Source organism: Sus scrofa, chromosome 6 (assembly GCF_000003025.6).
Source record: "Sus scrofa isolate TJ Tabasco breed Duroc chromosome 6, Sscrofa11.1, whole genome shotgun sequence".
NCBI classification, from domain to species: Eukaryota; Metazoa; Chordata; class Mammalia; order Artiodactyla; family Suidae; genus Sus; species Sus scrofa.
The window spans coordinates 51,637,058-51,663,124 of record NC_010448.4 but is presented as its reverse complement, the minus strand read 5'-3'; the positions used below and the strand labels follow the sequence as shown (position 1 = coordinate 51,663,124).

Below are 26,067 nucleotides of genomic sequence, written 5' to 3'. Positions count from 1 at the left end.
TAAATTAAAAAAGAGGGAGAGGAGTTCCCACTGTGGCACAACAGCATCAGTGGCCTCTCTGGAGCAGTGGAATGAAGGTTCAATCCCTGGCCTGGCACAGCGGGTTAAGAATCCTGCGTTGCCACAGCTGCGGTTTGGGTTGCAACGGCAGCTGGGATCTGATCCCTGGCCCGGGAACTCAGAGAAAAAAAAAAGGGGGAAGAGATCCCACAGTTGGCCATGGCCCATAAGAAGCCACTTGGTTCTAGCCTGAGCTGCCTTCTGAAAACCACCGGCCCGCACTGACTCTGGGAGGACAAAGCCTGTCCCTCCCCCTCCCCCTTGGCCACCCAACCACCCCTTTCCCCAGGGTCCACTGTCTGGCAAATCCAGTCCTTGGAATCTTAACCCCTGACACCCTGAGCCCAACCTTATGTCCACAGAGCAGGGCTGGGGGAGGAGCAGTGATCCCCAAGCATAGCCCCCCCAAACCCCAATGTTAACGCTACCCCATCCCAACTGCAATTTTGCCAAGGCAGGTGATCACTCTCTCAGGCCCAGGGAAACGTCCATCGAAGCCTAAAACCCAGCCTGAAAAGTAATCTTAGTCCTGCATCTAACTCCGTTCAACCCCCACCCGGTTCCCAGCCCCAGCAGACCTGCCGTCTCCATCCCACTTCCAATCCTTAGCTCTGATCTATCCCTGTTCGTTTGTGTATTTGGTAAATGACTCTTTCCTGAGCACCTAGTATGTGCCAGGTGGCCATCTAGGGACATTGAGATGAACAAGGCAAAAGCACAATCTCTTTGAATTTGTATTTGATTGGGCAGAATCAGAAAATCCACCAGAGGAATTCCCATCATGGCTCAGAGGGTTAAGAACACAACACAGTGACTGTGAGGCTGCAAGTTCAATCTCTGGCCCCACCCAGTGAGTTAAGGTGCTGTGGTGTAGGTCGCAGATGCAGCATTGCTGTGGCTGTGGCGCAGACTGGTGGCTGCAGCTCCGATTTGACCTCTAGCCTAGGAACCTCCATCGACCTGGAGGAGAGAGGACCCAGAGGAAGCAGAAGTGCTTTTGCTGGTCGGGGAAAGGCTCAAGCTGAGACCCGGATGATAACTGGGGGGAGGGGGCATATGGAGACCTGGGGACAGGGGCTTTGGGGCAGAGAGACCCACAATTCCAAAGCCATGCCCAGGGCCACCCCCTTAGGTCCCCAATCCCAGTCCCTGGCCCAGCGGAACCTTCCTCCAGGTCCACCCAGAGCAGGGAACCCAAGAGAGAGCTTTGGGCCCATATCCAGGCTGGGGTGTCTGGGGGGGGTGCTGGTACCCAGGATGGTTTTGTCACCTCGGGAAGTGTGAAGAGCTGGCAGGGGCGGGGTGAGGGTGGGGACCTGACAGCAGCCTTGTCCTTCTTCCAGTGCAACTGCAGCCTGGCCTAAAAGAGCAGACAGATAACAAGTCCTTCCCGCCCCTGGCCCCAGAGAGGGAGGGGTTTCCTGGCAGGAAACTGACCTCCTCTAACCCCCCCTCCTCAGATCCAAGCTCTCAGCAGTCCCGGCTGAAGTGGCCTCAGGACAGGACAGCAGAGGGACAGGGGGACCCCAACAAGGAGGTGAGTGTACGGGAGGAGTGGGCAGGATTCCTACACACCCTCACCCCAGGGGCCTCCCTGAATGTAAGGACTGGATCAGAATTGGGGTGAACGTGTGCCCTGAAGCCAGGAGAGGCTGGGGGTGAAGAGAGAATTTAGGGCCTGACCTCAGGAGGGTGCCAGCGAAAGGGCGGAAGGAGAAGGGAGGGGGCAGGGCAGACTTTGGGGTCTCTGAGGATCCAGGCTACGGGAGGAGCCAGCCGGCCGGGGAGCGCCTGGAGCCACCCAGGAGAAGGAGAGGTTCCCGGGATGCTCTCTGAGTGCAGGTGGGAAGGTTGAGCCAGAGAGGGAGGGGCGCTTGGCTCCATCCCCAAGAAATGGGGTCTTCGAGAGGGGAACAGGGACAAGGGTTGGGATGGAGGAGTGGGAGACAGAGGGGGGAATGCGGTTGGGGACACAGATGTGGATGAGTTTGAAACAAGCTGGGCCAGTGCCGGGATTGTTGGGGAGGGGGCGAGGTCTGTATTGGGCTGTCAGCAAAATCTGCAAGGGCGCTTCCCTAAGAAGACACGGCCGCTGGAGGTGATGCCTTCTGCAAAGAAGACGGATGCCTGCAGAGGGTCTGTGACTTTGGGGAAAGAGGCTGGCATCGAGGAAGAGGAGGAGGAGCCCAAAGAGGGAAGTTCTGGTGGCCAAGACATCCTGCGGGAGCGGGGAGGCTGGGGGGCTCAAGGGTTGCCTCGGAAGTGAGTCAGGGGCCCAGGCACTGGGAGGCAGACGATGGGGCTGGAGGGGGCAGGATGTCGCAGTCAGTTTGCAGAGGTGGGTGTTGGATCCAGGAAGGGGAAAGACGTCGGGGCGGGGGGGCAGTTTGGGGAAAATGTTGCAGCCCGGTCTGAGGATGTTGGGAATGGTCTGGGTATGTTGGATTCAGGTTGGGGGTGGGAGCCAGTGGAGAAAGTCAACTCTAATTTGGATGGGGAGTTCCCGTGTGACTCAGCGGGTTAAAAATACGACTAATATCCATGAGGACGCGGGTTCGATCCCTGGCCTTGCTCTGCGGCATTGCTGTGAGCTGTGGTGTAGGCTGGCAGAGGCAGCTCTGATTCGACCCCTAGCCTGGGAACCTCCATATGCCACATGTGCGCCCCCCCAAAAAAAAATCTAGTTTGGATGAAAAATAATACATCTAGTTTGGGTGATGTCTTCAGCTGGAAGGAAATTGGAGCTCTCTATTTCAAGGAGGAGGTAGAATATTTGGGGGGTACAGTAGAGCCAGTTCTAGGATGATGGAGCCATTTAGATGTGGAGGCATGTCAAAGCCAGATTGGAAGACGAAAGAGGGGGAAATCAGTGTGCGTGTGCGTGCGTGTGTGTGTGTGTGTGTGCACGCGCACGCGCGCGCATGTGTGGGAGGGGGGGTATTGACTGTCCACAACCATGGGGGCCACAGGCAAGCATTGCCATGGTGACTGCCCCCCTCGGGGATCAGGGACCTTGGAGAGTGGAGAGAGGCTGGAAAGGTGTTTTTAGGAACTGGAGGCTTGAGAAACAACATCTAAGATCTGGAGGCTGAAGTCAGGGAGGAAAGAAAGGGGCTCCCCATCACCAAGGGCTGTGCTGTCATTCATGGCTCAGCCAACTGGGGGCCCCCTTCTGCATCAGCCTCCCACCCCCACTCCCCCACCCCCACGGCCCAATCTTTTTTTTTTTTTTTTTTGCTTTTTTAGGGCCGCACCTGCGGCATATGGAGGTTCCCAGGCTAGGGGTCGAATCGGAGCCACAGCCGCTGGCCCACCCTATAGCCACAGCAACATTAGATCCGAGCCGTGTCTGTGACCTACCCCACAGTTCACGGCAATGCCAGATCCTTAAGCCACGGAGCAAGGGCAGGGATCAAACCTGCCACCTCATGGTTCCTAGTCGGATTCGTTTCCACTACGCCACGACAGGAACTCCGCACGGCCCAATCTTGACCCTGTCCCTCGCCTGCTCTTAACCTGTCCCAGAACAACCTACATGTCTAGCCATGGGAGGATGTGTGAACATCTGATCCTCTACGTAGTTTTGGCACAGCCACACAGTGGAATAGTACGCAACACTTAAATTAATTAGTGCCACAGAGACTGGCCTGGATACATCTCACATGTAGCATGTGAGAAGGGAAAAAAGCAAGTGGCAGGGGATACACGTAGTATGATACAGGGTATTTATAGAGAGTTTAAAACCGTGTGAAACAATATGTTATTTCTGGATACCACTCTGGGTAGGCACAGAGTCCAAGTCGGCTTGGCCGGTGGACAGGACATTCCGGCTGCGGCTTTCCTTGGGAGAGGGCTAGAGCCCACAGGATCAGGGAGTGAGGTTTTTTTTTGAGGGGGGCGCTTCTGGGCATTTGCAAAGTTTAATTCTTTAAAAAACAAACAAACTGAATCAAAAAGAGCGAGTGTTTGCTTTTGATGCAGCAAGGACTGTAAGCAGGGGGGAATTATATAAAGTTTGTTTTCTATACTTTTCTGAATGTTCGGACTCTTTCATCAGTTTCCAAAGTGCCCTTCCTTGGGAGTTCCTGGTGGCTCTGTGGCTTAAAGATCCAGCATTGTCATTGCTGTGGCTCTAGTTAGAGCTGTGGTGCAGGTTTGATCCCTGGCCTGGGGAACTTCTGCATGCCACAGGTGCGGTCAAAAAAAAAAAACAAGAACCAAACACCAAACAAACGAAAGAGCCCTTCCATGGTTCCCCAGTGCCCTGGGGAAAATGCCCAAAGCCTTCTTTGTGGCTTTCCAGGCCCTGCGTGGCCTGCTCCCTGCTGACCTCCCCGGCTTGACTAATCATTCTTCCTCCTCCACAAGGAATGAAGTCCTTGCCTCCTTCTTCTGTTTCCTGTTTAGCACCCAATCACTCCCAGAATGACTGCTCTGAGACCTGGGGACACAGGGGTGACCCAGACAGCCCTGATTCTGCCCTCCTGGAGCTCACAGTCCAGTAGGGAACACAGATCCAGGCCCAGATAGTGATGACCCAGAGTGGGAGTATGAGGGGGGCACCTGATTCAGCCTGGGCCTCCGGGAGGGCTTCCTGGAGGAGGTGGCATTGGGCTGGAGGCTAAAGGCTGAATGGAGCATGGAGAACAGGCTTCAGTGTAGAAGCAGATGCTGACACCCAGGGGAGCCAGGAGTGAGGAGGAGAAAGTGGGAAAGCCCTGGGAGGTGCGCAGGTGGCAGGTGAGGGGACTGAAATTTGTCCCGAGGGCGCTGGGGAGCCATGGAAGGTTCAGAGAAGGAGGAGGGGCAGGTTTGAGCCCTAACAAGGTTCTCGGAGGTGGCCTGGAAGACTAGAGGCTGGAGAGCAGGGAGGAGGCTACTGCAGGGGAGCAGGAGGGGGCCTGGAATGGGGAAGGGGGCGGGCGGTAAAGAGGGAGGAGACAGGGATTTAAGAGATAAAACAGGTAATATGAAAAAAAAAAGAATGCATATAACTGGGTCACTTTGCTGTACAGCAGAAATTGACAGAACATAGTAAATCAACCATAATAAAAATTTTTTAAAATTAGGATGATTAAAAAAAAAAGGAAAGAAATGGGTAGGATTCTGGAAGCTTCCAGAGGACAGGGACTGGGTCTGCCTCAGCCACCACTGTTATCTTAACATCTACACAGGGCTGGGCCCACGGCAAATGCCTAATAAGTTTTGTGTGTGTGTGTGTGTGTGTGTGTGTGTGTGTGTGTGTGTGTGTTAAAATCTACATAACATAAACTTGACCACATCACCCATTTCAAGCGTACAGTTCAGGGGCCTGTTGTACATTCACAGTGTTATCAGCCATCGCCCGTGCCTAGTTCCTCTGAAAGGAAGCTCTGTACTTGCTACGTGGTCCCGTCCCAGCCCCCCTCTCCCTGCCCACTAACCATTCTGTCTCTACGGATTTGCCTGCCTATTCTGGATATTTCCCAGTAAGTGGGGAGGACTGAACCAGGTGGGGTAGAGGTGACAGGGCTACTGACTAGACAGGGGAGGAGAAGCAGGTGCCCAAGTGTGTGACCTGGATGCCTGGGTCCCAGACCATAGAGTCTCTGCCTTGCGCTGGCTGAGCCACCTTGGCAAAGACCCTTGCCCTCTCTGAGCCTGTTTCTCAACCACTAAGATTAGGAACCTGGAGTTCCCGTCGTGGCGCAGTGGTTAACGAATCTGACTAGGAACCATGAGGTTGCGGGTTCGATCCCTGCCCTTGCTCAGTGGGTTAACGATCCGGCGTTGCCGTGAGCTGTGGTGTAGGTTGCAGACGCGGCTCGGATCCCGCGTTGCTGTGGCTCTGGCGTAGGCCGGTGGCTACAGCTCCGATTGGACCCCTAGCCTGGGAACCTCCATATGCCGCGGGAGCGGCCCAAGAAATAGCAACAACAACAACAACAACAACAAAAAAAAAAAAAAAAAAAAAAAAAGATTAGGAACCTTCCAGGGCTGGAGTCGTGGGTAAAGGGTCTGAACACCCCGATGCGTAGGAGAAAGAACCCGGGATGTGGAATCAGACAGGTGTGGGTGCGAACCCTGACTTTGTCCCCAAATCACTGTGGGACCTTAGGCAAACGCCTTTGCTCTTCTGAGTCTCAGTTTCCTCATCGGCAAAATGGGCATAATGATAAAACTCACCTCACGAGATTGTGCAGATTTAAGGGGTAAGTGCTCAGTCCACTTATGCCCCAAAGTGCTGGGTACCTAAAGGCATTGCCATCAATGCCACCCGTCATCAATACCACCATTATTTTTTCCCCAGGTCCCCACCTGTCAAAATGCCCATCCTGAAGAACCTAGGGGTGGCAGACTCTAAGGTGCCCCGGGCGGGGACTCTGCCCCTGAGGTCCTCTCGGAACCCCTTTGAGGAAGTCTCAGGGCTGGAAGAAGAAGAGACCGGAGAGCTGGGGACCCTGCCCAACGGAACATCATGTCGCCGCCGCGCCACCCTGGAAAAGCTGGCAGGCCTGGCCCCCTTCCGGCTGGGTAGAAGCCCCGGCTGGCGAGTGGGCAGCCCTGGGGACGGGCAGCCTCGCTCTTTCCTGGGCCGGGTGCTGACACCAGGGATGCGTAGGAGCTCAGCAGATTTCGGCCTCCTGGCCAGGCTTCAGGGGACCCGAGCCCAGGGCAACGAGGAAGCGGCTGGGGAGGCTGCACGGAGACTGGCCTTCCTGAGACTGGGGCGCGGGCCCAAGCCCCGGCGCGCATCGCTGGCTGAGAGGGTGGTGCCTGCGGGCGAGGCAGCTCCCGAGCCCCCGCCCAAGGTCCCGGAGCCCCCAAAGATGAAGGAGCCATTGTCAGGTGAGTGGGGAGCCCTGGCTCAGTCCTGGGAGAATCACAGTGTCTCCACCTGTGGCCCCATCTCCATTCACTTCTCTGCTTTCCATCTGCCCACCTCCAAGTACGTGACCAGCCCACCCCTCCTGAGGCCCTAATCGCCATCTCTGAGCTCCAGCTTCAGCCTCACGCCACCCCCATCCCCAGTCTGTCCCTCTCTCCACCTGCCACCTTCAATGTCACCCCCTTGTCCAACGGAATCACCAACTTTGGTTTCATCTTTTCTAATCCCTGTCCTCAATTTCTGTCTTTTTTTTTTTTTTTTTTTTTTTTAGGGCCGCACCCACAGCATATGGAGGTTCCCAGGCTAGGGGTCAAATTGGAGCTGTAGCTGCCGGCCTACACCACAGCCACAGCAACACCAGATCCAAGCCCAGTCTTCGACCTACACCACAGCTTGTGGCAATGCCAGATCCTTAACCCACTGAGCAAGGCCAGGGATCGAACCTGCCTCCTCATGAATCCTAGTCAGATTCGTTTCTGCTGCACCACAACGGGAACTTCCCTGTCCCCAATGTCAACCCTCTTTCCCTTGCTACCCTCGAATTCAACTCCGTCTCATCTCCTTTCAAAATATCCACATTCGACCTGGACCTTGTGCCCCTCCCTAACTACCCTGTTCTCATCCTTAACCCCAACTCTCACCCCTAACACCAATCCCACCTCAACCTCCTCCTTCAGCCCCAAACTCCTCTTCCATCCCTCTCTGAATCCCAGCCCTAACCCCATCCAGATCCTAAATACCCAGCCCCAGCCTCCAGGTTCATCCTTGCTTCAACTTACGTCCAGTCGTCATCTTCACACGCCCCGCTGCCATGCTCACGTCTCCTGTCTCCCAGCTACATCCTTCCAAATCTCCACTACCTGTGTTAGTTTCCTGTTAGGACCGCAAACTGGGTGGATTCAAACTGTAGAAATTTAGTCTCTTTAGTGCAAAAGGTCGAACCCCGCCCACTCTGAGACCTGCGGGGGAATCTTCCCTCTCCTCTTCCAGCTCCTGGTGCTTTGCCAGCAGTTTCTGGCATTCCTTGGCTTGCAGGTGCGTCTTTCCAGTCTTCCCTCCTCGCCTGGCCTTTTCTCTGTGTCTGTGACCTACACCAACAGCTCACGACAACGCCGGAGCCTTAACCCATGGAGCAAGGCCAGGGATCGAACCCTCGTCCTCATGGATACTTGTTGGGTTCTTTACTGCTGAGCCACGAAGGGAACACCGTTCTCTGTGCCTTCACATCTTCTCCTCCTCTATGCACGTCTATCTTGTTGTCCAGGTTTCCCCTGTTTATCAGGACACCAGTCCGACTGGATCAGGGCCCCATCCTGTGACTTCGCTTTAACTTCATTGCCTCTGCAAAGACCCTATTTCCAAATAAGGTTCATTCTGAAGTATTGGGGGTTAGGACTTCACCTATCTTTTTTCCTGGTGGGGGGACAAACGCAATTCAACTGATAATGTTGCCCCAGTTTTATCCTCAACTCCAATACGCTCCCCAACCCCATTGACCTCCTCAGTGCCTTTTTGGTCCCCCCCCCTGCCCCCGGCGCTTTTTCCAACCCCATCGCCTGTCTGCACCTTGAGACACAGCCACATGCTTATTCCCAGTCTAGCCCGTTCTTCGAACGCCATCTTTAACCTCATTGCCACGCCCAATACCATGACCACCGCCAACTGGTTCAGCCCCATGCCATGGCCCACTCCCCTGCTCTCATGCCATCCTCAGTCGCATCCCCCTAAAGCATCTTCAACCCCTTCCCCTCTTCAGTCTCACTGCCGCTTCCCAACCCCAGGGCATCCCAACTCCATCTTCAACCCCATTCACCTCCCCAGTTTCCTCCTTCAGTCCTAGTCGAATTCCTAATCCCTCTCGGCCCCCATTTTCAACCTGAACCCCAAACCCAATCTCCTCCCAGGCTAGGGTCTAATCGGAGGTGTAGCCACCAGCCTACGCCAGAGCCACAGCAACACAGGATCCGAGCCACATCTGCGACCTGCACCACAGCTCACGGCAACGCCAGATCCTTAACCCACTGCGTGAGGCCAGGGATCGAACCCTCAACCTCATGGTTCCTAGTCAGATTTGTTAACCATTGAGCCATGAAGGGAATTCCTCTTCCTTCATTCTTAATCCCATCTCTAGCCCCATCCTGAGTCCCAATCCTAACCGCCCATTTCCAACCTCCAGCGTCATCTCTGTCCACCTTCCTAATCCCAACTTAAGTCCAAACTTCTAACTCGCATCCATCTTGAGCTTCTTTCCAGCCTCAACGTTCCCCTACGCTCATCTCCAACCCCATCCTTACCCCAAACCCCAGATGTCATTCCCAATTCCTTTCCCACCTCCCTCTTCAGAGTTCAACCCCAACCCCACCCTAACCCTAAACTCCCTCATCCCCACCCTCATTCCCACCTTCCTTCAACCCCATCCAACCCTGTCCCTGTCTCCACCCACCCCCACACCTCCCCTCTGCCACTGGCCAGCCCTTGCAGCCCCAGCGCTGGGGAGCCTTTTCTTCATCCTCTGATGCCCTCCGCATCCTGGCCAGAGGCTATTTCAGCCCCTGCTCCCTAGGGACTGGGAGGGCACCACAGGGAGGTGAGAGGGGGTGATTGGAGCCCCCGCCTTCTGGAAACGGATGGGCAGAAATAGCACTGGCCAGGAAATAGTTTTTCTGCCAGGGAGGAAGTGGAGGGGGTGGAGGTGTTGGGGGTAACCCTGGGCCACTGGGACCCTCCCTCTGCCTCCACTCCAGGCCTCCCAACCCCATAGCTCTCCTCTCTAGGTGGGGGAGAGGTTGGGAAATCATCAGAAGCCAGCTGTCCCCACCCCAAAAAACCTATCTCTGGTCTTCCTAGCCTCTTTCCAGCTCCCAGCCCCCACCCTGCCCACCAGGCTAGGGCTCTCTCCATCCCTCTCCCCCCTTACCTGGCTCCAACTCCCCTCCCTTGACCTCCCACTTCCTCTGATGCCTTTCTTTGGCCCTGATGCGCTTTTTCCACCCTAGCTGCCCTCAGCTCCCCCTGTCCCCACCCAGTCCCTGATAACCTCCTCCCAGTCTTGAACCCTCGGCCCAAGCTCTAACCCCTTCCTGCTCCTTCAACCCCCACCCCCACTTCCTCTGACTCCGCCCACCCACCTTATCCTCTCCCTAAGCACGCACCCTCCAGTCTTTTAATCTTCCCGCATTCAGACTCCCTTTCGAGGTCTATTGCCGAAGCCCCTCTTCCTTCCGTAACCCTCTCCTGTCCCCTCCCCCAGGTCCCAGCTCTCTCCCATACTTCCCTCCCCCACCCCCTCTCCCCTACCCCCACCAGTCCGCACCTCTCCCCGCTTTCCCTCCATTCTCTTCCCCCTCCTCCCCTGCCCCCACCTGCCCTCATCTTTCTTTATTTTTTCTTTTCTTTTTCTTTTTCTGTCTTTTTAGGGCCGCACCCGCGGCATAGGGAGGCTCCCAGGCTAGGGGTCCAATCGGAGCTACACCTGCCGGCTACACCACAGCCATAGCCACGCAAGATCTGAGCTGCGTCTGCGACCTACACCACAGCTCACGGCCACGCCAGACCCTTAAGCCACCGAGCGAGGCCAGGGATCGAATCCGCAGCCTCATGGTTCCTAGTCGGATTCGTTCCCCCTGCCTGCCCTCAACTTTCTCCTCCCTTCCCTTCTCCTAGCACCCCCAAGCCCTCACCTGACGCCCTCCTCCCGTCCCCTTCTCCCGAAACGCCTGGACTCCTCTGGCTCCACTCGTTCCGCCTCCTCCCAATGCCCGCCCGGTTTTCATGCCCCTGATCTCCCGCTTTGCTCCCACAGTGCTGGAGATCCTGGGCTTGATCCAGCAGCGCGAGCTCGCCCGCGCCGACGAGCACATCTTGGAGCTGGAGGCCGAAGAGCTGGCGTCGTCGGGGGGCGGCGCACCCGTGCCACCCAAAGCCGAAGGCGCGGGCAGCCCCTCAGGCGGGGGCCGCCGGGCGCGGGACGTGGCTCTGCTGTACGAGGCCCTGCAGCGCGAGCTGTGGGCGCTGGTGCGCGAGACGCTGGCGGGCCCCGGGCCGGGCGCGGGCGCCGGGCCGGGCGCCGTGGCGCAGCTGGGCCAGGTGCTGGTGCAGGAGGAGGCGGCCGACGGGCGCCGGGGACCCGAGGCGGCCCGCAAGCTGCGCGCCCGCTGGGCCGAGGCGGTGGCACGCGCCGCCCGGGAGCGCCTGGAGGCGGCCGCGCCGGGGGCGCCCGGAGGCCTGGCGGGGCAGCTGGAGGCGCTGCGGGGGCGGCTGCTGGAGGATATGGGCGTAGTGCGGGGCCGCCTGGCTCCCTCCTACCCCGCCGGCCTGGGCGCCTTTGGCGTCTACCTGCGCGGCTACCACGGCGCGCTGGCCGAGTGGATCGGAGCCGCCGCCCGCCGAAGGCTCCCGCTGACCGACCGCTACGCGCTGCTGCACTGGCACAACCAGGTGTACCCCAGGTGAGCCGGGGCCCGGCCTCTCCCGGGTCGCGCAGAACCCTGGTTCCCCCTACCCCCTCCAGCCCTGGCCTCTTCACGTCCTAAGCACCCTGGACCTTCAATCCCAGAACCTTAACATCGTGAACCCTTCCAGACTCTGCACTGGTGACATTTACAAGCCGAGCCTCCTAGCGCTCTCCACGCTTCCTGAGCTAGAACCTCAGTAACACGGATCCTTCTGGTTCTAGAACCTTAACACTGCTGGTCCTCCCTGTCCAAGGACCTTAAAGTCATCAGCACTTAACACCCAGAATATTAGCCCTGCCCGCCCCTCTAGTCCTAGAATCTTCGTCCCCATGACCCTTCTCATCCTAAAATCTTGGCACTGGTGACCCTTAGAATTCTAGAAGCCTCACTCTGCTCCTGCCTTAGATCTCAGGGCATTAGCACAGATGACTCTTCCAAGCTTAGACTTTTGGGAGGGCCACGCCCCGTGGCAGGCAAAAATTACTAGGCCAGGGATGGAACCCATGCCACTTCAGTGACAATGCCAGACCTCTAACCATTAGGCCACCAGGGAGCTCCCTAATGGTAGAACTTTAGAACTGATGACACTTTCAATCCTAGAACCTTCGCACCAATGAGCCTTTGAATCTTCAGCCTTCGCTTTGTCCCCTCCTTGGGTTCTAGAACCTTGACACTGTTGATCCTTCCAGTTTCAGGATGGTAGCACTTTGGGTCCCTTGAGTTCTATAATCTTGGCATCTAGAACCTGAGTACCCTTGACCCTCCCGGTCCTAGAATCTTATAACCATCCTGCCTTTGGATCTTAAAATAGATCCATTCTTGGAGGGGGGAGGGTGTGTGTGTGTGTGTGTGTGTGTGTGTGTGTGTGTGTCACTGGAATAGGTGATTAGCTATGACCAGGTCACTACCCACTCCAGGAAAAAGGGAGCTAGCCACCCCAAAACACACGTTGGAGGGTAACGTGCGTGAGTGGTTCCTCAGACAAAACAGGATGCTATCACCAGAAGAATGGGACGGCAGCAGTTACCAACACGGACTCCCTAGATCCCCTTTGGGAATATATAGTAATGACATTCACACACCCTCCGTGAGAGACGAGGCTGGGTAGGGAGCCTGGGATGGTGAGACATGAGTTAAGGCTGACTGGCAGGGAGATGGTGCTGCTGGCTGAGAGGATACCATGAGCGAGATCCTGGTGGTGTGTGGGCGGTGGAGAGAGTGATGTATTGCCCAGGCTGGCACCACTGGCAAGGCTGTGGAAGCAAGTGGGGATGGGGGTGGAGTGGGAGGGGTGGACTGGGGAGGCCTCTGAGGCCAGGAGCAAGGGTAGGGACTAGGCATGGAAGTGGCAGGGAGCTTCTCTGTGGCGAAGCCCTAGTGGGTGAGACCTTGTGTGCTGGACCATCCAGCCTGGACGTGACCCCTCCAAGTCTTGCTGGGACATCATCCATCAGGGAGCTGACTCAGAGAGCTGGAGCCAGGAGAGCAACAAGTCCAGAGACTTCCTGTGAGGGATGAGCAAAGCGGGCCCCAAGAGAGGAAGGGAGTGGCCCAGGTCAACAGACACACAGGGTGCACAGGGATGGGAATGGGGAGGGGCTCGGCGGCCCAGCCCCACCTCTCACAGACCCCTGTTTCTCACCCCCACCCCCAGAGAGGTCCTAGGTCTGGTGGACATGGTCGCCCTGGAGAACGGGGAGCTGGGGCCCCTTCTTTCCCCCGGCACCCTTCGTGGCTTGGAGGATGAGTGTGTCACAGACGTTAAGGTACCCGGAACTTGACATTGGTGATTAGGGAGCGGGGAGGCTCTTGGCAGAGAGGGAGGGGTCACAGGAGCTGGAGGGCCTCTCCCCCACCCCCTTTCTCTATTTCACATCTCCCCTGAAAACTGTAGACCTCTGAGTTCCATCCAAAAGACAGAGACACGTAAGCCCACGATCCCTTCTCTCCCATGTTACGTGTTGTGTATCCTACGCACCCGGCTGGGCGTAGAGACACCCATGGAAGGTTCGATGCATTCAGATGCTTCAAATCTTACAGCAGGAGAGTCAGTCACAGAACCTCAGACCCAAAGGCTCACAGCAGGAGGGCCGTCAAAGCCTCTCCGCCTATCAGCAGGGCTGGCAGTAAACACGGCTAATAACTGGCTGGGCACAGACACCGCTAAGCAGAATGGCCCAGCCACAAACACCCATGCCAGCCAGGGGGGTGTTTCTCCACCTGAAAGCCAGTCCCGCCCCAGCCCCAGACTGAGCGCTTTGATGCTGAGAGATCAACAAGTCCAGCGTCTCAGACTCAACAAAGTGGAGACACATGGGACCCGGGAATCAGAGATGCGGCAACCTTAGAACCCCAGACCCTTGGAATTCTTGAATCACAGATTTTGGAAATCCGTTGTTTTGCAGAACCTGAGAGCAGCCTTAGCATCGTCAGATAATGAGAGCATAAACCCTTGAGCCCTCTGGCTCTTAGCGGGAGGAGGCTTAAAACCACAGGCTCCTTGGTATCAAGCTCTAATTGTGGACTTAGGAAAGGAAGGGGCTGGGGCGGTTTGGGGTGTAGGTTCTCTCCCCAGCGTTACCTTCATGAGCCTCACAGGTAGAATCCAGACCTTCTGGGGACTAAGATCCTGGGATTTGTGGCGGGGGGGGGGATGCAGAAAGGAGGGAGAGGCTCCCAGGCACCCTGACTGCTGCCTCTCCCCTGGCCTCCCTGCTCCAGGCTCAGACGCGGGCAGCTCTCCTTCGAGTGCTGCAGGAGGATGAGGAGCACTGGGGAAGCACGGAGGACTGGTCCAGCAGCCTGGCACAGGATGTGTGTGAGGTAGGGGCTGGGAATCGGATGGAGAATCCGCCGCGCGGGAAAGTGGGACCTTGCACCCTCTTCACCCCTTCTCATCCCCCTGGACCCACACAGCTGCTGGAAGAGCACACCGAGCGAGCACCCCGCATCAGTCAGGAGTTTGGGGAGCGGATGGCCCACTGCTGCCTGGGGGGGCTGGCAGAGTTCCTGCAGAGGTATGGAGGGCTGGGGGGCAGGGCACAGGTCTGGGGCGTGTGGCCTCTGGACCCCGATCCAAGGGAGAGAGGAGAGATGAAAGAACCCCGTCAGGATGGGCAGGGCTGCCTCGGTGGGGATCACAGGCTGTGCCGGGCTGAGTGCCCAGCCGGGGACCCTTATCCAGCAGTGCTCCATCTGTCGGCCGCCCTCTCTCCTCCCACCAGCTTCCAGCAGCGTGTGGAACGATTCCATGAGAACCCAGGCGTCCGGGAGCTGCCGCCTGACACCTATATCAGCAGGACCATCTCCCTGGTCAATTGCGGGCCCCCCCTGAGGTGAGAGCACCCACGATGTGTGAGGGAGAAGCCCAGTCCCAAGTGACAAGCTGATGTGGGGTGCCCAGCTCCTGGGCAGGGGGACTGCAGGGCTGGCCCTGAGAGGCATATACAGGTCTCCTCAGAAGCATAACACCTGGGGGTCCTGAAAAAACTATAGCATCACAGAGCAGGAGAACTGTAATCAGAACAAAGGAGTGTTAGAAATAGAGGAACCTAGAAGCCAGACTCTAGGAATTACTTTTTTAAAAAATGCTTTTATCTTTCCTTTTTTATTAACTTTTTTTTTTTTTTTGTCTTTTTAGGGCCACACCTGTGGCACATGGAGGATCCCTAGGCCTATGCCACAGCCACAGCAATGCCAGATCTGAGCCACATCTGTGGCCTACACCACAGCTCACGACAATGCCAGATCCTTAACCCACTGAGCAAGGCCAGGGATGGAACCTGAAACCTCATGGTTCCTAATCGGATTCGTTTCCACTGCACCAAGACGGGAACTCCCCCCTCCTTTTTTAGTTGACTTATTTTTAATTGAATTTTATAAACTAGGAATTCATTCACATGGTTCAAGATTCACGATACAGTACGGCATCCAGTGAAAAGCCTCCCTCCCCCACGCCCCCTCCCCCCTGTTACTGCTAATGTTTTCTGTAGCTTTGCAGGAGTATTTGATACATTTACTGGTAAATATGTGTAAATATGCATAAATGTACTTCATGCATATGCATATATAGCATGCATATGCATATTTCATACAAACAAGCACATATATTTAACTGTGTGCATACATATTATTCCTTTTCCTCTTAAAAAAAATACACATGGTAGAATATTGAACACACTCTCCCCTATTCCCCTTCACACCTTGGAGATCTTTCTCTGAAGGCCTGAAGAGTTCCCACATTCCTTTCCCAGGTCAGGGATTGAACCCACGCCGCTGCAGTGACCACACCGGATCCTTAACCTCTAGGCCACCAGGGAACTCCCCCTACATTCCTTTTTCATATCTGAACTGTCTTCCACTGTTGAGATGTGTCATTATTTATTTAATCTGTCTCCAGTGGCAGGACAGTGGCTTCCACTCTTGCACGCAGAAAAACCTGGCACATCTGTCCGCTCCCATAAGTGTGCTCAGGGATGCATTCCCAGCAGGGGGTCTGCTGGGATTTGAGCAGAAAGGACCAGGTTTTTCTCCTGTCAGTGATGGAGACGGTCATTACAGGGACCAGCAAGGAGAAGGGCGGACTTTGAGAATTACAGTCGCTTAGAATCATAGACCTTTAGGATGGAGCTGTCCCCGGGCTCACCTAAAAAGCCCCAAGAGGGAGTTTCCCTTGTGGCTCAGCAGAAACCAATCTGACAAGTGTCCATGAGGACACAGGTTCCATCCCTGGCCTTGTTCAGTGGGTTAAGGATCCAGTGTTGCCATGAGCTGTGGTGTAGGTTGCAGAGGAGGCTCGGATCCTGGGTTGCTGTGGCTGTGGCTGAGGCCAGAGGCTACAAATCTGATTTGCCCCCTAGCCTGGGAACCTCCATATGCCATGGGTGTGGCCCTAAAAAGACAATAAATGCATTTTTAAAAATAAAACAAATTAAAAGCACCAAGAGAAACAGAGACTCCGTCCTCCCCGCTACGCCCCCTAGACCCCTAGATAATCTCTGCAGCGCCCCTCCCACCCCCTGATATTTCTCAGCTCCCAGGCCCTCCCCAGAGCACCTGACGTTTCCCAGCTCCCCATCTGACTTGCCACCCTTGTGCCCCACGAAATAGGGTCCAAGGGGAGACAGGTCCAGGTGGCTGGGCTGAGATGATGGGGCTCCTTGACTTTTGGCTCCACTGATTCCTGCAGGGCCCTGGCGGAGCGCCTGGCCCGGGTAGGGCCCCCCGAAAGTGAGCCGGCCCGAGAAGCAGCTGCCAGCGCTCTGGACCGTGTGACCCGGCGCTGCCACCAAGTCCTGACCGACTTGCTGTTCCAGGAGCTGCAGGTGAGCGAGGCAGTGGGCCGGGGTGAGGTGATTCAGTGTTCAGGAAGCAGGCAGAGGTAGGGGGAAAGGCCATGTCTAGGCCTTTTGAGGGGACAAAGAGGTGGGGGGATATGGTCAAGTGGAGGACAGAGAGGCATCAGCCGAAGGCGCCTTGGGACTGGGTGGAGGCCCTCCCCACTGAGGTCCCTCAACCCCCTGCCCAGCCTCACCTAGACCCTGGAGGCTCGTTCAAGCGCCTCTGGGCTCCTGTGCATGCCCAGTTCAGAGGCAGGGGTGGGGCTGGTGGGCGTACTGGGGAAGGGAACTGAGAGGTGTGTGTGTCCCCAAGTGTAACGCATGTTCCATGCATGTTGTGCATCAGATCGTGTCCCCCTCATGGCTCCCAGCTCACTCGGGGCAAAAGCCAAAGTCCTCGCTGTGGCCCCCAAGGCCCTCATGGTCTGCCCTCTCCCTCTGTGACCTCATCTCCTCCCACTTTCCTCTTTGCTTATTCCACCCCAGTCACATCTGCCCCCTTGCTGTTCCGAACATGGCACACACACTTCAACCACAGTGCCTTTGCACCTGCTGTTCCCTCTGCCTGGATTACTCTTCCCTCCAGTAGCTGTGAGCCCCCTCTCTCACCCATTTCAAGTTTTTCTTGTCTTTTTTTTTTTTGCCATTTCTTGGGCTGCTCCCGAGGCATATGGAGGTTCCCAGGCTAGGGGAGCTGTAGCTGCCGGCCTACGCCAGAGCCACAGCAACGCGGGATCCGAGCCGTGTCTGTGACCTACACCACAGCTCACCACAACGCCGGATCCTTAACCCACTGAGCAAGGCCAGGGATCGAACCCGCCACCTCATGGTTCCTAGTCGGATTCGTTAACCACTGAGCAACAATGGGAACTCCTTACCCCCTTTCAAGTTTTGACTCAAATGTCACCTTCTCAGAAGGACCTCCCCTGACTGCTCTATTTAAAATAGAAGCCCCGGAGTTCCCTCCATATGCCGCAGGAGCAGCCCTAGAAAAGGCAAAAAGACAAAACAATAGCAACAACAATAAAGTAGAAGCCCCTAAGTGAGAAAAAGACTGTACATACATATATATGTATGACTGGGTCAATCTGCTGTACATCAGAAATTGGCAGAACATTGTAAATCAACTATAATTTAACAAATTAAAAAATAAAATAAAATAGCCCCTGGAGTTCTCTTACGGTGCAGCGATTAAGGATCTAGCATTGTCACTGTAGCAGCTTGGGTCGCTGCTGTGGCGCGGGTTCAATTGCTGGCCCAGCAACTTCTGCAGGCCACAGGGTGCAGCCAAAACAAATAGATAAAAGTCAACAAAATAAAAGAGAAGCCCCTGAGACTCCCGCATCCCCTCCCCCTCTGTTTGTCTCCAAAGCACTTATCACCACCTGCCATGTTATATCCTTTGCTTTTTTTTTTTTTTTTCCGTCTGTCTCCTCCCACTGGAATGTTAGTTTCTCAAGGGCAAGGATCTGTTGGAATGTTTCTAAAATAACTTATTATGGAAAATTTCAAACATACACAACAGTAGACAGAATGACCTCTTGTGGACCAGCTCCAGCAAGTATTAACTGCATCTCTGCCCCCTCCTCTCCTGCCCTGAGTTCTTTTCAAGCACATCTTTCACCTCCTATCGTCAGCCATCGACACGGCAGCCTGTATCTCTGGGAGATAAGGAACTCATCCTTTTTTAAACAAACATAACCACAATGCCGTTTTCTTTCTTTCTTTCTTTTTTTGCTTTTTAGGGCCACACCCTTGGCCTATGGAAGTTCCCAGGCTAGGGGTCGAATTGGAGCTGCAGCTGCCGGCCTACGTCACAGCCACAGCCATGCAGGATCTGCACCAGCATCTGTGACCTACCCCACAGTTCACAGCAATGCTGGATCCTTAGCCCACGGCATGGGGCTGGGGCTTGAACCTGCATCGTCATGGATACTCGTTGGGTTCATTACTGCTGTGCCATAAGGGGAACTCCCACAATGGCATTTTCATACCCGACAAATGGAACAAGAATTCCTTGATATCATCAAATAGCAGATCAGAATGCAGATTCCCCGAACCGCTTGCCATGATCAAGAGCTTGGCATTTGGTTTGTCTCATTTTGCTCTGTGTCCCCAAGCATTCTCTGATGTGTCCCCGGTGAGCCACCCAGGGCTGGGCCACAGGAAGGGTTCAGAGAGTGTTTGTTGAATGACTACATGGACCAGTATGGGAATTCAAGTAAGCAAGTGGGCAGGGGGTGGGGTGGGGATGATACAGTTTTTGTTGCAGCCCCGGCTGTACTGCTTTCAGGAAGGGGGACTCAGCCAACCGGCTTTCCTCTTGGGGTCTCTGTTTGCTCATCTGGAAAATGGGTCCAGGGATTTCCGGTTTCACAGATGGTTGTGAGGAAGGAAGGGGCTTGCAGCCAGAAAGTGCTTAGCTCGGGTCCCGGCCCTGGGGTATTGACCATCTTGATCTTCCGAAATGTACAGTCTTTATGGCAACAGTGACACATCCTGAGTCGAATGCTGTACCCAGAGCATCAGCTCATTTAATCTGCACCTGCTTTTTGACAAAAGCCCACAAGGCTCATTTTTGGAGGTTCAGAAAATGGGGGAGTTCCTGTCATGGCTCAGCCGTGACGAACCTGACTAGTATCCATGAGGACTTGGGTTTGATCCCTGGCCTCACTCAGGGGTTAAGGATCAGGCATTGCCGTGAGCTGTGGTGTAGGTTGCAGACCTGGCTCAGATCTGGCTGTGGCTGTGGCTGTGGTGTAGGCCGGCAGCTGCAGATAGGATTCAACCGCTATGCTGCGGGTATGGCCCTAAAAAGACAAAATAATAATAATGATAAAGTAAATTTAAAAAAGAAAATGGGGGGAGTTCCCGTCTTGGCGCAGTGGTTAACGAATCCGACTAGGAACCATGAGGTTGCGGGTTCAGTCCCTGCCCTTGCTCAGTGGGTTAACGATCCGGCGTTGCCATGAGCTGTGGTGTAGGTTGCAGACACGGCTCGGATCCCGCGTTGCTGTGGCTCTGGCATAGGCTGGTGGCTACAGCTCCGTTTCAACCCCTAGCCTGGGAACCTCCATATGCCGTGGGAGCGGCCCAAGAAATAGCAACAACAACAACAACAAAAGACAAAAAAAAAAAAAAAAAAAAGAAAGAAAAAAAAAAAGAAAATGGGGCTACAGTGGGATGAGAGAGCAGGAAGGGGGTGCTGGGCCAATGGGACCCTCAGGGACCTTCAGACCCTCAACTCCAGAGGTGGCCAGGTGCCTCACCTTCCAGGAGTCCACTGGCTGTAGCATCTCCCCCACACTCCTCCCAGCCTCCCTCTCATGGACGGACCCACCGCGCATCCCACCTCCAGGATCCAGAGGCCTCCATTCCCCTCCCCCCACAGGTGGCCACTCACTACATCCTATGAATCTACCACCTGCATTCTCTCCCCCCCTCACCCCTCTCCCTTCCTTTCAGAGACCCCCGTTTCTGCCTCAGTCTTCCCCTCCCATCATCTCAGCAAAGCACAAAGCTGACCCTCTCCCTCTCCTGCTTAGGACCTGCCATGGCTCCCCAGTGCCCTCACCAGAAATCTGGAGCTTCTCACACAGCCCAGGAGCCCTGTGCGCTGGGCTCCGGTCCCCTGACTAGCACTGTCTCTCCACTGGGCAGTCATCAGGCACCCCCTCCCACTCTCCCATCCTTCGAAGGGCCCTAGCTTCATATAAAGCTCTGCTGTCTTTGTCTTGAAAGTCTTAATCATTTAACAAGGGTTTCCCATTTTCCTTGTTCATTGGGGGGTGAATTATCTAGATGGGCTTGCCAGCCACCCTGTCTATGGGGCTCTGTTTTCCCTTCTGGACTGTGAGCCCCAGGAAGGCAGGGCCGGGCTGTCTCGGTCACTGCTGGGTCCCCCAGCACCTCAGGGGCCCTGGTTCAGCTTGGAGCAGGGTTTGGGGAACACATGTTGACAAGGTAAGTGAAGAATGAGGGCGGAAGGGAGGCGAGCGTTAATGTCTCCCCACTGTCCCACCCAGCCGCACTTCAACAAGCTGATGCGCAGGAAGTGGCTGAACAGTTCGGAGGCCCTGGACGGCATCGTGGGCGCGCTGGGCGCTAAGGCCCTGGCCCTGCGCAGGATGCAGGACGAACCTTACCAGGTATGTATGGGGGAGGGGTGGGGGGGAGCCAGGCGGCGGGGGCGGGGGGGGGGAAGGGGGCGGAGCCAGAGCTCTCGGCAGGGAGAGACCCTTTCCAGGTGCGGTGGAGGGTGCCCGCAGGTACCGGGGTGTAGGGCGGGGTGCAGGCAGGATGGGGGCCTCTGCGAGGTGGAGCTCCGAGAAAGAGGAGGGGGCTGTGCTGGGGCATCTTTTAGGGGCAGGTAGGAGGGTGGTCGCAGGGTGATTAGCGTGGGGCGGGACAGGAGTCACCCGTCGGGAGGGCTGCTGCGGGTTGGGGATGGGGAGGGGTTCCCGTTGGGTGCCGGAGAGGGCACGGGCAGGTGGCTCACACCCCCTCGCATCTTCCCGGGTCCCCAGGCGCTGGTGGCCGAGCTGCACCGGCGGGCGCTGGTGGAGTACGTGCGGCCCCTGTTTCGCGGGCGCCTGCGCTGTGGCTCCGTGCGGACCCGCAGCCGCGTGACCGGGAGGCTCCGGGAGGACGCGGCGCAGCTGCAGAGGCTGTTCCGACGCCTGGTCAGTGTGGCCGGGGGGGCGGGGGGGGGGCCTCCGAAACCGCGGAAAACCTTGGCTTCCGCGAATCCCCGGACTCGAAATCCCGGAGCGGGGGCTTAGAATTAGACCCTCGCCCAACTCTCCAGCCGATAGTAACTCTCTGATCTTGGCCGTCTGCGAGCAAAAAGTCTAGCTTTCTAGCGGTGAGAGTGTGCTCTGGGCGCAAACGAGGAGAAAGATGGTCCCTATGGTTTGCTGTGGGGATGAGATCAGTTACATTCCACTAAAAGGCCTGAGGACCTGGGGTCCTAAACATGAGCTATTATTCTGAGCGCAGAGAGAAGCAAAACGCAGCAGAAACTTAGAACCTGAGGTTCCCAAAGGCAAACATTTCAAATCACCAAATCTTACTTGTCATCAGCAGGACCGGACGGGTCTCTCTCAGCTGCTAATCCAAGAGTTTCTAGCCTAGCATCCTTGGAACTTTCTTTTCAATTCTTGTAGATTCACATGTAATTATGAGAGAACAGAGGGAGCTCGCTGGCATACCTTACAGTTTCCCCCATAGGAACATTTTGCCAGCTTGGGTTTTGAGGGGTGTCTCTGAGCCCCAAATTATCTGCAGAACTAGGCGTAGGTTATCCTGTGGATTTTTCTTCAAATGTCTAAAGGTCCCAGATTACTTCTGACCACAGGGTGCCCTCTGCCCGGCTTGAGGGAAGAAAAGCACCAGGAGAGGCGAGGACTTGGGGGGCTGTGGTTTGGAGGGCGTGGGTGTTGGCTGGGGCCAGAGTGTGACCCTAGGGTGCCTTTCCGCACAGGAGTCCCAGGCCTCGTGGCTGGACGCCGTGGTGCCCCGTTTGGCCGAAGTTCTACACCTGGAAGACACGCCCAGCATCCAGATGGAGGTGGGGATGCTGGTGCGGGATTACCCAGACATCAGGTGAGACCCCCACCCCCACGCCGGCCGGTCCCTTTCTACCCGCGCTGCCCCTCCCGCCGAGCCTTGGCATCCGTCCCTGCGTTTCCTGCCTCTTGGGCGAGGGAGGGAGGCGGCGAGCGTGTCTGACGGCCGTTTCCTGCTGGAACCAGGGCATTATTAATACGATTTCCCTCCTTCTCCTGCCGCCGCCGCCGTCGCTGCCGCCGCCGCCACCAGGCTCGCAAACAAACAAGCAGTCACAGGAAGCCCGGGGCAGGGGGGTCGCAGGGCCGCCCGGCGGCAGGAAGGGCCGGCCCAGCAGGGGGAGCCGCGGGGGACACGGGGACACACACGGGCACACGGGCGCACACGCACTGGGACAGTGGCAGGCGCGATTCAGCTGCTGATGGACCATGAACTTTCTCTGCAGTCCTCTCTGAGCCCCAGCGCCCTCCTCTGGTCCATGGGGACCATATTACTCTTTTCATAGGATTATTAAAGAACCATCCTTGTCAATTTCTATAGCATCACCGTGGTGACAGCAGAAACAATACCAATTCTTGCTTATTGAGGCCTTACCTCAGCATCCTATATACCCACTCTATAAGTAAGAGGTATTCTAAGAGGTTTTTTAGAATAAAAGCTCTTTTAGAACATATTCGTAATTAAAAGGCAGCACCACTCTAAGGACTTAGCACCAATGGAAGCCAGGCAGAAATCCCATAGCTTATCCAAAATGTCACAGTTAGTAAGCAGCAAAGCTGGGACTTGAACCCAGGCAGCAGGCTCTAAAGCTGGTACACCTGACCACCACACAGCACTGCCACTTGCTCATGGCTGGTGGCATTGGTGACAGTCCTACAGTGCTAGTGAGGCAGACAGACACTCATCTCCAGAGAGACAAACCTGCACAGGACCTGGGAGTGAGGCGTCAGCTGTGGGTGTAGGTTGAGGGCTTGGGGCTGAAGGTGAAGATTCTGGAACTGATTCAGGATGGATGGTGCTGGTTCTGAGGTGTGGGGCTCCTGTCCTTGGGAAAACACAGAACTCTGGAGTCCCACGGGGGCCGGGTCTCCACATTCCTGCTGGAATGGGGTTTCTGAACTTGAACCTGAAGCTCCGTTTGAAAGGTCTCAAACTGGGAGGAGGGGTTCCAAAGCGGAGTTTGGGGGCTGCGTTTTGGGGCTCAGGTGAGCTGCAAGGTTCTTGAGCCCCATTCTGGATGAATGCTTTGGACCTGTGGAGATTTTAAAGCTGGGATATAGGAAGGTGAAGACCCTGAGCTGGGTTGAACAAGATGGTAAAGACCCTAGAACTCTGAAATGAAAGTTCTGGAAATGAAGGTTGGATTCAGGATCTTGGGTTGACACATGATGTTGATTCTGGAGTTGAGTTTGGGCTCTGTGATCTGGAGCTGAGATTGGGGTGAATTCACAATGGCAAATCCATTGCGTTGGATTCAGGGGGAAGAACAGAGTTAGTTTTGAGCACAAAGTTTCTGGTGAGAGCGAAGGCCCCCAAGGTGAATTTTAGGTTCTGGAGTACAGTTTTGGTGGAGAACAATTCCAGGAATGGGTTAGAGGTGAGGTGAGTGTTCCAAGGTCCAAGCTGGAGGAGGGCTCTGAAACTACAAGTGCTGGAGAAGGTTCTAGACCTGCCTCCAGGCCAGGTTCGGGTTACGATGGGGACGCAGGTGAGCACTTCCAGGCTAGATTTGCGTGATGATGTGGGGCCATTTGAGATGCAAGTGAAGTTAAGGGTGCTGGCGAGTCCAGAGCTTAAACAGGCGGATGGGTACCAGACTGGAAATGCAGGAGCTGCCTGAGCTAAGTTGGGGGTGAAGATGGAAGGTTAGTTTTGATCAGAAGCTGAGATGGGGTGGGTTGGGTTCGGAGGAGAGCGTTCTGGAATCCTGCAGGAGGAGGATTTGGAAATGGTTGGGAGGGAATTCTGGAGGGGGTTGGCGGAGGGGGGGTCTGGGAGGGGGGCTGCTATGGAGGAGGAATCTGGAGGCAGCAAAGGGGCTCCAGAGCTGAGCAGGGTCTGGAACAGACAGTCCGGTGCGGCCCACAGGTGGGCTGGGAGCTCATCGAGCAGAGAACCCCATGCCCCTGTCTGTCCCCTCCTCTATCCCAGGCGGAAGCACGTGGCAGCCCTCCTGGACATGCGGGGCCTCCGCCGCACCGCCGCCCGCCATGAGATCCTGGCGGTGGCCCGGGACCTGGAACTGTCGGAGGGGGGCAGCTTGTCACGCCCTCGGGACCGTGCCTTCTTCGCAGACATCCCTGTGCCCCGGCCGCCCTTCTGCCTCAGCCTCCCTCTCTTCTTGGGCCGCCTCCCCCTGTCCCGGCTGGCCTGCCTGCCCTGGCCTCGGCCCCCGTCTCCATCCCGGGCCCGGGCCCAACGCTGAGACTCTCCAGCCCCGCCTCGGTGTCCCCCACTCTCTGCTGCTGCTGACCCACCATCCTCCAGACCGCCTGCTGGGGCCCGCAGACCCCTGGGCTGGAAAGATCCTTAGAGGACGCCTCCCCTACCCCCAAACCTCTAGAAGAGAAACAGACCAGAAGGCATAAAGACTTTCCCAAGGCCACGAAGCTTGTTCCCAGCACCACCTCCCCAGCCTAGTGTGCGGTGGGTGGTGTTCTGGAAGGCTCTGCAGAAATATCCCAGCCCCCCCTTTCCCCTCACCTCAAGGTCTGGCCTCCATCCAGTGTATTAAGGAACGTGTGATACTTAGAATAAAGAGGTTTCTATTTAACACAAGGAAGGGCTGAGTCCCCAGTGTATGGGGGGGAGGAAGGACCGAGGGCAGGGCCCAGGGCCAAGGGCTTCTCACACGCCCAAGGCCGGGCCAGGGTCCAACTCTTGGGCAGGGCAGTGGACGCTGCGGGCCGCCCCGTTCGCACCACGTCCCCAAGGCTGCGTGACTGCAGGGCAGGCCCTTGGCCTCTCAGAGCCAGGGTCCCGCCATCTGTCAGTCCCAGAGTGCCTTGTCCCTGGGCCTGGTGGCTCCGCCTTGCCTTGGCATGGCCCCCCTCCCCCCTCCTTAGCCGGGAAGCTGTATCTCAGGAGGAAGGAGGTTGGGGGCAGGGCTGGCGGCATCCAGGGCGCCCTCCTGGGTTGACGCAGGAAAGTCTCAGGGTGGGAAAAATTCCAGCCTCTCACCCCCAGCCCCACCGGATCCTGGTCCCCACGGAGATCTAGAGGTCACCTCCTCGCTGACCTCTGCCCCTCCGGCCCAGCTGGACAGCCCATGATGGATGCTTCCTGGCCTGCCTTTTTTTTTTTTTTTTTTCTGAGAAGTCGGAAGGAGGAGGCCATCAGGGGTCAGCCTGGAGGCTGGGGTTGGAACCTCACGCACACTTGAACCCACGTTTGAAGCTGGGGACTCTTGGAGTTCCAGGGCTGTGTGATACCAGGCAGGAAGCTGACCCTCTCTGGGCTGTGGTTCCTGTTCTCCGAGGAATTGCTGAATCTCTCTTTGCCCAGGACAAGGTGAGCTGTCCAGAGGGTACACGTTCCTCACTTCATGTCCTGAAATGACACGTCCAATGTCAGTGATAAACAGGGAGAAGTTGAGGAATTAACAGGTGGCAGTTTATAGACATTTAATTAAAGAACTATTTCCTGGGAATTCCTGTCATGGCTCAGAAGAAACAAATCCAACTAGGAACCATGAGGTCGCAGGTTCGATCCCTGGCCTCACTCAGTGGGTTAAGGATCCGGTGTTGCTGTAACTGTGGTGTAGGCTGGCAGCTACAGC

At 56.2% G+C, this 26,067-nt stretch overlaps 1 protein-coding gene across 3 annotated transcripts; it reads left to right on the top strand.

The window, feature by feature from the left end:
• On the top strand, positions 1,409 to 25,067 carry EXOC3L2 (exocyst complex component 3 like 2). 3 transcript variants are annotated; one of them, XM_021094538.1, is made up of 12 exons: positions 1,409 to 1,597; positions 6,350 to 6,888; positions 10,731 to 11,376; positions 13,037 to 13,148; positions 14,104 to 14,205; positions 14,299 to 14,399; positions 14,607 to 14,717; positions 16,571 to 16,706; positions 20,747 to 20,869; positions 21,248 to 21,403; positions 22,204 to 22,325; positions 24,441 to 25,067. In XM_021094538.1, the coding sequence occupies exons 2-12, from the start codon at positions 6,366 to 6,368 to the stop codon at positions 24,712 to 24,714; spliced, it is 2,406 nt and encodes an 801-aa protein (XP_020950197.1). In that variant the 5' UTR covers positions 1,409 to 1,597; positions 6,350 to 6,365; the 3' UTR covers positions 24,715 to 25,067. The 3 variants fall into 3 exon arrangements, with proteins under 3 accessions (XP_020950197.1, XP_020950196.1, XP_020950198.1); XM_021094537.1 differs by lacking the exon at positions 1,409 to 1,597 and adding an exon at positions 1,819 to 1,902; XM_021094539.1 differs by lacking the exon at positions 1,409 to 1,597 and adding an exon at positions 2,061 to 2,398.

What these genes read in the sequence shown, in the direction of transcription:
- EXOC3L2 (XM_021094537.1), top strand. An exon ending in GATGAAGGAGCCATTGTCAG is followed by an intron (nt 6,889 to 10,730) that starts GTGAGTGGGGAG and finishes TTGCTCCCACAG; the next exon opens with TGCTGGAGATCCTGGGCTTG. An exon ending in AGAGGCTGTTCCGACGCCTG is followed by an intron (nt 21,404 to 22,203) that starts GTCAGTGTGGCC and finishes CTTTCCGCACAG; the next exon opens with GAGTCCCAGGCCTCGTGGCT.